At 47.5% G+C, this 13,018-nt stretch overlaps 1 protein-coding gene across 2 annotated transcripts; it reads right to left on the bottom strand.

Annotated features, from left to right (window-relative positions):
• Positions 1-72: 72 nt before the first annotated feature.
• On the bottom strand, positions 73-10,118 carry LOC133342329 (delta(14)-sterol reductase TM7SF2-like). Of its 2 annotated transcripts, none has more exons than XM_061551417.1 (12): positions 9,844-10,118; positions 7,853-8,266; positions 6,964-7,117; positions 6,164-6,378; positions 5,279-5,333; positions 4,611-4,808; positions 3,830-3,933; positions 3,130-3,249; positions 2,432-2,600; positions 2,145-2,225; positions 1,445-1,567; positions 73-1,135 (listed from the first exon to the last, which is right to left on the bottom strand). In XM_061551417.1, the coding sequence occupies exons 1-12, from the start codon at positions 10,078-10,080 to the stop codon at positions 975-977; spliced, it is 2,031 nt and encodes a 676-aa protein (XP_061407401.1). In that variant the 5' UTR covers positions 10,081-10,118; the 3' UTR covers positions 73-974. The 2 variants fall into 2 exon arrangements, with proteins under 2 accessions (XP_061407401.1, XP_061407400.1); XM_061551416.1 differs by having other exon boundaries at positions 6,964-7,159.
• Positions 10,119-13,018: the final 2,900 nt, after the last annotated feature.

The raw sequence follows: 13,018 nt of genomic DNA on the forward strand, positions 1-13,018 counted from the left end.
CCCTGCTACTCGCTCTACAGATAACTCCTCAATAGTCGTGAGCAGAATAACTACACTTTTGACGAAAAACGATACGGTAAAAGCACTTTTTTTCAGGATTAAAAAATTTAACTTCAATACATATTTAAATATTTCGCATTTTCTTATGAAATGTTTGCATAAAATCAGTTTACAACAACGAGCAGAAAAAGTTGGACCGATTTTTCACAGACTAGTAAATTTAATTATTTAACTCTGTAATATTTGTTGTATTTCATAGCATATTTAGGATCAACACCCTCGTATAAATACTAACATAAGTTAGCATGTTGGGGTTTTCCCCCAATCTTGGCAGGACATTTTATAAATACAGTGTCTATACATTTTGTTTCTTATTGAAAAACCAAGTGAATTCTTGCGTACATTTTAAAAAACCATTACTAGATTGGTCCTATTGAAACATTTTGGCCAATTTTTTTTTACAAATCCCTACTTGTCATTATTTAATATGTTAAAAGCTTATCTATGCCTCGTGAAAAAGTAAAATCTCCTTTTAAATTCCAGTGAAATGTCACAATGTTTTTACCAAGCTACAATACTTTGTTTTTTTGACCCCAGTGACAGCACTTTCAAATTAGAAACGCATTGCCCTTTAGTACCCAATTAGTCCCCAAACAGTCATAGCCTGTATCAAATTAAGTCGGGGCCAAATGTGGAGTTTCCTCACCCTAGCCGTAAACAAATGACAGCACCGCTGTGCGTTGGACTTCATCCCAATGCCCAGGATTCACATGTGAAAATATGTAAAACAAGCTAAATGCCACGTGCGCCAGGCAGACCCGGAGGAGTCGCAGCCACAACTTTTGAGGCGTGACCTTCACAAATACAATCTCCCTGCACCCGGGCAAACAGTGCCTGGTCACGGTTAAAGGACGGAGGCTGCGCAGAAGTTGGCGTTGAGCGGACGGTCACCTGGGGCAGGTGAGCGGCGGGGGCTAGTAGAGGCCGGGCAGCAGGCGGTATGGCACGCGGTGGCAGTACTCGGCCCACGCGGCGCCATAGCGCCGCACGCACGCCTGCTCGGTGTGCACGCCCCGCACGAGCAGCGCGCCGCACACGTACACGGCCTGCACCCAAGGCAGGGCGGCGTGCACGCCTGAACAGCCCAGAGCGCAGCGCACACGGGGCCACACGGCGCATGCAGGATACATTACACATGTGGACTTGGAGAGCACACAAATTATATGGTATACATGACACAGGACACGACTGCACACAGGACATGGTATACTTAAAACACAGATCACATACCCGAACAGCACACACAGTATATGCAATACATGGGATATTATGCAAGCACACAAACACTATATCCGATTGATATAATGATTGTCGGTTCAATTATTCTGAGTAAATTATTACATAAATAATCAGATAATCCAGATAGAGGGGTGCAGATGTTTACCACAGGGCAGGGTCCACGCCACCGTCATGAGCAGCTGTCCCAGTGTGTCAGGGTGGCGCAAGACGCCCCACCAGCCGGACACCAGCAGACGCTTGCCAGTCGCCGTGGGAATGCTCTCCTTACCTACGCAGTGGAGAGTTTTACGCAAATGGCACCAATGGGTGGCTCAAGAACACAATCCATCCGCAAAACTCGGGACTTTTCACTTCGGTTTTTCAGTATCGTCAATAATTCGCAGAAGTATTACATCCTCAGAAGTATTTAATTAACAATCAAATGTTTCAAGCCACACAACAGGCTTGATGTCACTAGATGAAGCCACGCAAGATGATGTCATCCCCTTGGCCAGCAAGGGGAATATACTTTAAGCACTGGCGTTTGTCTTCAGAATTTTTGGGCAATGCTTTAATTTTAAAGTCACACTGCTCAAATGAGCATTGAGGCGGTGCCCATCTCCTGTTAACAGTCTTGACCCAGTGATCGAGGTTCCGCATGGCGGAGGGGATATTTGGCCAGTTTTATAAAGAGCAGGTCCCTAATATCAACGCAACTTTATACTAAAAACGAATGCATATTTTATCATCTTTTATGAGAGCTATTGTGGGGTCCCCCGTGACAGACAGCACATTAACGCTTTCAACCTTTGTTGGAAAGCGTAAAAAAAAGGAAAATGGTAAGAGGAGTGCGCTGTGAGGCTTACGAAAAGAGCGAGTCAAGCTGGGTTTGTGCTGGAAGGCGCGTCTCTCGGCGCTCGCTCTGCAGTAAATGTACAGACCCAGTCCTGCAAGAAACAGTAAACATGGCACACTAAAAATGCCGGGTACTGACACAGCCAGTGAAGTCGGTGTTTAACACTGCAGGATTAAGAGTGGGTAAGCAGTTAAGTATTAGTACCATGCAGTCGGTAAGCGGGCATTCCATATAGCTATGTGTGCGGGTGAGTATTATTTGTCAAAGATGAGGGCGAGTGCAGCGCTGAGCAGGTACCATAGAGTAGCGCGAGTGAGGCAGAGTGGTATAGCGGCAGCTGAAGGGGCTGCTGGACCAGGTAGGCAGCCGGAAGGGAGCACACGAGGGGAGTCCAAGCCAGATCAATAAACAGCAGCAGGAACCCGGCCCCTAGAGGCGATGTATCCAATGCAGCCACCAGCTTCCCCTACAACAACAGCCACCATTCATTACTAAGTGACGGTGATGTCACCACAGCGGTTGTGCCAGACTAGGTGCACTTGGGAAGCCACAAAAAAACATCTGCCTTACCGGTCATGAAACATACCCAGTTGTTGGGTAGTTTTAGTATAAGTGGTGTAACTCCTAACTAAACTATTTTTTTATTTTACCAGGTAAGGCCCTACATCCTGTAAGAGCAGTTGACTGTTGATTATAAACCAAAACAAATTGTCCTGCTTATTGATTTCATTTCAATCATGGATTTTCACAAACCAAGGCCTAAGTAAAAAACGTGATTTTTAAGAAAAAAATTCCACATTAAACGGGCAGTCAGACAAGGATATGCTTTTGACAAAGTTACAGCAACTGAAGATTTCATTTGATGAGATAAATAAAGGCATAAATATAAATGAAGAAAATATTAAGCATCCCAGACTTGCCGATTGCAGAGGCCAGTCATACTGCTAGTGCAGGAACTAAAATCGTCCATACTTCAGCAGAAGGTCACGCGTTACCTCGTTCCACAGGGCAGCAGCGATGTACACGATCTGAAATGTTGCGACGAGAGCGAGTGCAGAGCACGGGGTGCCAGCATCCCGTGCCTGCGCTGCAACCAAGCCCAGCACTAGCACCACCTAAACAGTCCAGCAGGGACAAGCGGTTGACTCGTTCCGAGTGTTGTAATGATGCATCGATTAAAATTGATTAAGGATCAAGATGTGTTCATTGAGTCATTGATTAAAATGTATTTTTAGTTACATGTCTAAAGACCATCACTCCACACTCACAACAGCTCTTCTCACCCACATGTGTTTTTGTTCAAGCACCATTTACTTAGAGGTGTCTCAAGAATGTTCTACACGCAATAACCAACATATCATCTCAAACATTTGCAAGGGCACCCCCAGTGACAGCTGTCCCTGTGTGGCGCAAGGTGACTCGACACCTGGTCCACAAGCAGGCAAGAGTGTGCCAAGTAGGGGATGATTCTTGTGTGCATCCCAATTAAACAATTTGAGTCATTTTCGAATTTGGAAAATTTGGACCATGCATGAAGAGCAATGAACATGGTCATGGACATGAAGTTAGCGATTCTGTGGAGCAATAATCTGAGGCAGGGAAGAGCGTGGGACTTGTTCAAGGCGTGGCACGAATCCCCCATAAAGCGCCAGCTGTCACTTGCAGCAGACGAACATGCACCCCGGCACTACTCACCCAGCCCAGCAGGCCCAGACGCAGCTCGCAGAAGTGCTTGACGTTTAGGGCGCCCATGCGTGGGTTCAGCTCCCGGCCGAGAACAAAGTCATATGCCATGTTTCCTGTCAACAGCATGAGGTCGAATAACGATTGGGGGAGAAACCTTAACAAAGACAAATATCCCCCGTTGAGGGAAGCGCTGTTGGCGAGAAACTTGGCAGCCTCTCTGAGGCACAGATGACTGCACCTGGAAGCAACGCTTCTGCACCTCGTTGAGCCACTTCAACAAAGTCTCCATTTAAGTCCTATAGCCCGTTTTGGGATCGTGCACATGCTCTCAAAGCACCCTCATTCAATGCTGAAGCAGTGGAGAGAAATCTGGGACAATACCAACGTCCTTAATTGCTGAATCCACAGAAGATCCACTCGTAATGGTGTGTACATAATCACATCAAAAACTCACACAGCAGATGTGGTTATTTCCTGCAATGTATAATAAACAATAGTCCACAGTGCAATTACATCGTAACGCCACTGCCCGCTTCGATCATTCACCAGCAGTGTTTTGATATTAACGAGGCTACTCCTCAAGCCGCCCACTGGCTGACTCACCAATTTCGATGTGCGCATTTTCATATTGTAGATCAAATGTCTGCTATACGAAAGCAGAGGATGACATACGTTATGCAGCACACAACTTCAACCAATGGCATATTTCGCACAGAAGCCATTCGCTCTTCAATCCTCACCACTGACGCAGCTTGATCCAATGAACGCAACCCAAGGTGCTTACGCTCACCTGTGTTCCCGAGCGGCGCCAGGTCTGCGGTGTCTTTGCCAAGCGAAGCTATGTATAGCGCAACGCCCAACAGCAGTGCGGCGCCGGCAGCGGCGGTGGCCAGGGGAGTGAGGAGGGTGGGAGCCGAGGTGGGGTCCAGATCAAATGCCCACCAGCCCGCCCCCATAGCAGCCAGTGTCAGCAACAGCGCCAGCATCCCTGCCCACAGGGAGTGACCACGTGTCAGTGAACTTGTCACTGTTGTGTTCTAAAACAGGGTTTCCACACTTCATTAGCGTGACTTGCATCCGCAAGTTTTTTTTACCTTTGCTAATCTATTTAAATAATGATTCAGTCGTTTCAAGTTTTATGCACCTGATGGTGAAAATGTAAGTTAAGAATCACTTTGAAAATGTTTGTAAAACTATAAGACAATTTATAAAATCGAGATTTCTTGTTTAAGGTTGTGAGTGAGATTTGCAGGTCCAATGAAAGACAGTGAGTAAATGGGGGAATGTATACCAATCATTAGGAATGTGCAGCATGTAATAACCTAATTTATATGAGACAATTGGTAAATGTGAAAAGACGTATCATGGCAGGCCACGAGGAACGCAGTTTTTCTAAATAAGTACCTGCTATGGCTGCTCTGGACCCAACTACCCCACACCCTGCCTCAAGTGTCTCACCGTTGGTTCTGTAGGCAAGCACCTCCCCGCTGTGCTGCAGCGCTCCCTTCACCACCTGCACACGACACGGTGCCCAGGTGACATGGCGGCCCCGCATTTACAGAACCGCCCGCAAAATTTCTATGATAATTTAATTCGTGAATGCTAAATATTTTATCAGGGTCAGTGAAGCAAATTTATTGCCAAAGTATCAAATAAAGTCAATATAAAAAATTATACAAAACACCTACGTGTTAAAGCAATAGTTAAAGCTGTAAATAAATAGAAAATATTAAAATTAAGCCTTCAAGTTCAAGTTCATTTATTAGGTATAGCCCTGTGAGCCATTCGGCTCTTGAATCGGATGCAACCGCAACAAACAAAAAAGCATCTTTTAAAGTGAATATGTGACTGAGTGCAAACAGAAAATCCAAGAAAAGACAGCAAAATATTGCAGAAAAAGCACCATACACCAACACTGTGTGCAAAAATCCCAGTGGGATGCAAGTCAAACAACAACAACCACAATACAACTTAGATTAAGGCCATCAGTCTAACTCTGTACTACAACAAACAAACATGGCCAAACCAAAACACTTTTGTGCCCCTGCCCGAGCCCCCAAACCAACTAAGGTTACTAAAGACCACAGAGGTCACAGGCCCACGCCTTGAGTAATTGTGGTGCTCATAAGGAATTTGTATCATGTGTATTAATGTTTTATCACCGCAATCTGGCACTGACGTTCATTACGCATGTATGTTATGCACAATAAAAAATTGTCAGCCTACGAACCTCCCACCTGACTCCCTTTGGAGTGGGTTGAGAAGTCCTGTTGTATTGTGAAAAATTATATCGCAGTAAAACCTCACTACAAGCAGCTGTGGCAACAAGCAGGCACCTCTCACCTCACCGCCAAGGGGCAGCACAAACAGCAGCACCTGCAAAGCCATCCACGCCAGCAGTGCCACAAGGCAACGCGGGTCCCACAGCCGCGCTGGGGTCCAGGCAGGAGCACCGGGTGACTGGGACAGGGACCCCAGCAGGCTGCAGCTGGGGGAGCCGGCAACCTGGGCCAGGCACAGCAGACCGGCTGGCCACACCAGCAGCAATATCACCGCACCTGCAACCCCAGAATTGGAAACTGCTTGATGATGCTGGTTGTAACTGCAAGCGAAACGTCGTATCCAATTGTTAAATGTTGTGGATTGCTCTCCAACATACTGGTGTGCTGAAGCAGTAATACATTGGTACGTTTGTTCACGTAACAACTTTATTAATTGGCTGTTTCGGATGGAGGGCATATGATACATTTAATCTAACCCAAAATATGAATTAGGAATCAATAAAAATGTGACCTTACAAATTATACAAAAAAAATTATATGCATTGATTATGTAATTGTAATAGTTTTCAGGAAGTATTGATATAGCAGTAAGGAAGCCAAATGGTAGCCGTCAGGGTGAAATTTATTTACATATTAGTTCCTTAATTGCAACAACTCTATACTGTAGGTTTAAATTGATCTCCATGTGGCCCTCCATTACAGATGAATGGAGAGTTTATGGATTAACGTCGTCAACCTTGGTTGGAAAGCATTAAAAAATAAACAACTCTTGGATCAAATCATGACAACTCATCACATTGCAGGGAGCGGCGAGCAGGTGGGTGAGGCAAGTGAATCGTTACTCAACTACCGTGCACTCACCTGCCAGGCCACGGGAGCTGAGCGGTGTTCTCTTGGGGCGACATGGGACGGCACGCTTGTGTGGGGAGAGGAGTGGGAGACACAGGGAGTCCCATTGTGTGCCTTTGGGTCCCCTCCGAGCACCAGCCGCCCAGCGTCGTTGGAAGCTGTAGTTCTTCACAATATCAGGGGTACGCATCTGCTCATGACGCTCCGCCTGCATGGCATGTCACACAGCCATGACACGCAGCAACACATAACATGGAGTGCACAGTAGAAACAGCACGTCTGATTAGCACGGGTAGCTACGTACAGTGCGAAAGAAGTTCAACATACAAGCATTTTTTATCTCCATTATGCTCTTGGCATCATTAAATGAAGAAACCATTTGGATCGCTCACACAGCAGCGCAAGCGTTCGTGTTAGAGAACAGCGCACGGTCAGAGGCAGCACTTCAAGTTTGCCAGATAACTGTCATACAGCAGTGGAATTTAGCCTAACCCAGAGAGTTAATTTTTTGCAGTTATTGGTGGCCGTTTTAATCACAGGCAGCTGCCTGGATTCGAACCCAGACTCTCATAGATGCCAACTCAGCACTCTGACCCGAGCCATATAATTGATTCACATAACCTACTCGACATCTGTGAAAAAGAGCTTCATATCTCATCAGATTTCTCCAGGATAAATATTCTAACCTTTATTTATAAAGATGAAAGATACAAATTTTGAGACACATTAAATATTTCCTCAGCAACGAGTGGCGCAACTGTTTACCACAAATGGAATCGCAACCCAAATTGTGATAACTCTTCAAACCGCCAGGATATGGTGAATATTTTAAACCACAGTACACAGCAAAACAGGCTTACAGCACGCATCCAGACCAAGGTACACTCATTACTACACACACCTGTGGTGCAGGTGCATCTTGCGAACTGGGCTGGGGCTCAGTGCGGTCCGGGCTGCTCTCCAGGCTGACGCTGCTTGCGGGCCCAGGGGGTTCCGGAGGGCTGGCGGCTGGCTTTGTGGGAGAGCGCGAGATCCTGGGGCGTCCACGAAGGCGCGCCGAGCGACCAGGGGAACCAGGAGCGAGCGAGGACTTGGGGCTTCCAGAAGAGTGAGCAGAAGAGTCAGGAGAGACGGAAGACTGAAAAGCCTTGGAGCGGCCCGGAGGGATGGCATGAGAGGAGGGAGGAGAACCAGACGAGCGTAAAGACTTGTGGCGGCTGGAAGAGCGGGTAGGAGAGCCAGGAGAGACAGCTGAGCGGCGAGCCTTGGAGCGGCCGGGAGAGCGGGCAGTGGTGACCCGGCGCTGCCTCCCTGGCTGCAGACACACAACAAAGACGATACAGATGACACAACATTGCACACGCATAGGGGCGGATTAAAAAGATGCACGCAATGAAAATAAGCAACTATTTATCCTTGCATTCACGTCACGGGTTATCCCACGTGATTTAAAGCTTTGCTAATGAGAAAGAACACGTGAATATCAGTCGGGCACGCTCTGACTAAGGCACGGAAGTGATGCTATGCCAAGAACAATTGGAGAGAAGCCATTGCAACATCACGTTAGAGATCCTTATGTAAAATGTAAGCTCCTGATCTTACATTCTATTTTCTCATTAACCTCACGTCAGATAGCCGATGAAGTGTTACTGGTGTGAGTATACCAGATTTTGACCCCTGCAATCTAATATGAAGCATACAATCCTTTTGAGTTGCCCAGAGTTAATAACATAGTCAAGATCATGTGCATTAATCCGTGATGCTGCAAAATAAGTTGAACCTGGTTTCCCTCTTGCAATTCACAAGTCCCCTTTAACATTGGTATCATGCGATAACCTGGATGGCTTTTAAAAGTTGATGTGCAATTATTTCTCATCGTATATTGAAGCTCACACGTAGACTGGAACAAGAGGTGCCGTGGATGTGGTGTGCAGGGGTCGTACAATGTTTTCCCAGGTCACTAAACACGGACAAAACCCGTCTGAAATGAAGCCCTGGGTTTAATTTGGGGCTTTGCCAACGTCAACTGCTCCCTTTAACATTGGTATCATGCGATGACCTGATGGCTTTTAAAAGTGGATGTGCAAATTTTTTTTTATTTAAAGCTTTCGTGACTGCAGGGATTCATATTCTTGGTTCTTTCGGTAAAGTCACGTAGAAGGGAAATAATTGTTTTATATTTATATTATTTTATTATTTCCCTTTACGTGACTTTACCGAAAGAACCAAACACGTGCAATTATTTCTCTTTGTATTTTCTACCCCACTTCATTTACTCTGCAGTGATATTTTCTCACCAAAAAAATATATAATTTTTTTTAAATCTCACTCGTAGACTGGAACAAGAAGAGGTGCCGTGGATGTGGTGTGCAGGGTTCGTAAAATGTTTTCCCAGGTCACTAATAAACACGGACAAAACCCGTCTAAAATGAAGCCCTCTGTTTAATTCGGGGCTGTGCCAACGTCAACTGCTCCCAACAGCTGCCACCAACGGAACAAAAAAATGGTGTCGCGTGTGAAAGGCAAAGCTCGCGGTCACTCCTCATCCTCTCACCTTCATAATCAGTCACTCCTCACTCCCCCAGTCACCCCTCACAGGTGCTCATCTCAGCCACTCCCCACTTATGAATCAGCCACGATGCCCCCTTGCTCACAGACCCAGACACACGCCTCGGTCACCACTCTTCATCACTCCCCTCAGCCCTGACACTATCACTCCCCCCCCCCCCCCCCCCAGTCACTCCTCATCCTCTCATCTTCATAATCAGTCATTCCTCACAGTCACTCATCAGAGTCGCTCGCCTCGGTCACTCCTCACGCTCCGTTACCCCCCCCGCGGAGCCGATTCTCGGCAGGGTCGAGGCGACGGGAGGTCTGCTTGGGTTCACCCACCGAGCGGGCGACGGCGCCGACTTGCTTGCCGTCGGAGCCCCGAGCCTCCGCGCGTGTCCCTCTTCTCTCCTCGTCTTCCCCTCGTCTCTCCTCGTCTTCCCCTCGTCTCGCCTCCGCTCTCCCTTCTCGTCTCTTCGCCTCCCCCCTCATCTTCTCGCGTCCTCCGCCACCCCTCGTCTCGGTTCCGTATTTTGGGCGGGAAAGGCGAAGCAGCTTCGCGAAGCTCTCAGTGCGCATGCGCGAGCGCGCGGATCCAATGGGAATGCCGAACTGTGGGTCCCGCCCACATTAAGTTGTGCACGCCCCCCCCCCTTGGCTCCTCCCCCCTCCTCCTCTTACCCGATATATTAATGCCCCATCACAAATAACTCCCACTACACTTATTTTGCTGTGCTTTTTTACACCTGATGAAGGAAGCTTGTGTTGTCTCCGAAACGGCTTGATTTATAATTTTATTTATATTATTATTTATATTATTATTTTTTTATTTTTACCTACGTGACTTTACCGAAAAAAACCTTAGAGTATTAATCCTTGCAGTAAAGTCGCGTAGGTAAAAAATGAAATTAAGATTAATAAAAAATAAAAACAATAAAATCACAACGTTTCGGAGGCAACAAGCTTCCGTCTTGTAGGATGAACCTCCGAAACGTCGTGATTTTATTGTTTTTATTTTTTACTACCGAAAGAACTAAGAGTATGAATCCTTGCAGTCACGAAAGCTTCAAATCTAGAATTAATCCTTGCAGTCACGAAAGCTTCAAATCTAGAATGCACGCCCACTAATTTGCACGCGGTGTCATCGACCATGGTCACTCCGCTGCTGGATTAAGACACCTGTCAACCCGTACGGTGGTGGTCTACCCCCCGTGTATTCTTGTGCAGGGAAATTGAGTTTTCAGGTCAATAGCGCGTACAGCCGTTTCAATACGGGCAAACATAATTGTCTATTTGTTTGTCTTTCTCTCCCTTGTGATGGGACTTTGTAGGATGAACGTTGAGATTGATAAGGGCACGGGGTTACCAATAAGGTCTGAGTTGGTCTTATAATCAGGTAGGGCACTGGTCAATAAGGGCTTGACATGGATGGATTAAGGCCTCCCTTAAGCGGCTCCATCCTTCAAGGCGATTTGTCTAACCAGGCAAAAACCCACGGTGGGCCAGGATGAGTCTCAATTGCAAAGGGGGGGTGGATCTCGGTCACCAAAACGACGCGCAAGTGAAAACAGCACGAAAATAGCAGTCTCACCACGTGAGCAATCGAAACTATTTCACAAACATAAATCAATGTCAAATGTCAATTAATAAATTCCTCCCCTTCCAGGGAGTGGCATCGAACAGATTATGCATAGAATGCACGAAAAGGAGTAAAAGGTGCAGAGACAGGAATATGGGGATGGTAAGTTTGGTATTGGAAGTCGTATCTCGAGGTGGACATCTAATAAGAGTTAACATCTTCAGTTATAGATGCTATACAATTGTTTGCCCAGCAAAGCATCTTTTAGGTGAAATTGGAAACGAGATCGATTCGATTGTAATGGACAAAGATCAGTGTCAGAGGCGTCTCTCAGTCCCTCACAATTCAAACGCAGGAAGTGACCAGTGGCTGTGATGCAGGGTTCACTTCAGCGATCCCCCACATTAGCGGAGGGGTTGGAGGAGGAGGGGGGGTGGGCGAAACTAATTAGATACAAAATATAAATAACATCGGAAAGAGAGATCAGAAGGGTAAGTCAGTTGTGGAGCGACTCATGCAGCCAGCTATGGCTGCACGGTTTGGTGGTACATGTTGTTTATGTCGTTTATTGTGAAAATTCGGTCACAGTTCCTATGATCGCTGTTACATTGCTTTTATGGCTTTATTTGTGATTTCGAAAAGTTTTTTGGTTTGGCCATGTTTGTTTGTTGTAGTACGGAGTTAGACTGATGGCCTTAATCTAAATTGTCTTGTAGTTGTTGTTTGACTTGCATCCCACTGGGATTTTTGCACACAGCGTTGGTGTACGGTGCTTTTTCTGCAATATTTTGCTGTCTTTTCTTGGATTTTCTGTTTGCACGTAGTCACATAGTCACATTAAGATGTTTTCTTGTTCATGTTTTTGTTTGTTGCGGTTGCACCCGATTCAAGAGCCGAATGGCTCACAGGGCTATACCAAATAAATGAAACTGAAAACTGATTGTGACCTCGAATTCGGAGGCTTCGCGGAGCAGCACACGATGCGATGGTTGTTGCCACTTCATAGCCACTTCGCTGCGGTGACCGAATGGAATGAAACCTGACCAGCGAAACGTAAAATGAAACGGGAGTTTAAAAGTAAAAGCTTCAATTTTTTTATACATTTATAAAAACAGAGAATGCTCGCGTCGTAGACCCGCGGCGAGACAGACGCTGCGCTCGAACCGCGCGGGTTCCTGCGCTCTTTATTTCGTGAACGCGCGGCAAAGAAGAAGCGAAGCGGTGCGGGCGAAGTCGGCCACTGCTGTAGCCAGCGGGGGGGGGGGGGGGGGTCAAGGTGGGAGCAGGGGGGGTCAAGGTGGGAGCGGGGGGAGGGGTCAAGGTGGGAACGCGGGGAGGGTCAAGGTGGGAGCGGGGGGGTCAAGGTGGGAGCGGGGGGAGTCAAAGTGGGAGTGGAGGGGGTCAAGGTGGGAGGGGGGGTCAAGGTGGGAGCGGGGGGAGGGTCAAGGTGGGAGCAGGGGGGGTCAAGGTGGGAGCGCGGGGGGGGGGGTCAAGGTGGGAGCGGGGAGGGGTCAAGATGGGAGCGTGGGGGGGAGGGGTCAAGGTGGGAGCGGGGGGGGTCAAGGTGGGAGCAGGGAGTGGTCAAGGACGAGGCGGCGACGGTGACGCTGGTACCCGAACTTTGCCGTCCAGCGGCAACAATAAGCCCAGGTCCGCCGAGCTCCACAGGAACCCTGGGATTTTCTGAACCCCGTGGGCCGGCGAAGCTCCCAGGACCCCGGGGAAGGTTACGTGGCACGCGTGTGGTTGCTAGCAGCGACGTTATTGCTTTGCAAATTATTAACATTGCCATTGCTGCGACTACTACTGCTACCGAGCGGTGAAAATAAAGACTTCATATTGCAACAACCGTGGCGGTGGCATCCACCGCCGTGGAGCTCCGAGCACAACGGGAAACCGGGCAGGGCAGCAGCTGCGCTCAGTGACGCAGCCCCACAC

Source organism: Lethenteron reissneri, chromosome 14 (assembly GCF_015708825.2).
Source record: "Lethenteron reissneri isolate LAM-NWPU_2019-01 chromosome 14, ASM1570882v1, whole genome shotgun sequence".
Classification (NCBI taxonomy): domain Eukaryota; kingdom Metazoa; phylum Chordata; class Hyperoartia; order Petromyzontiformes; family Petromyzontidae; genus Lethenteron; species Lethenteron reissneri.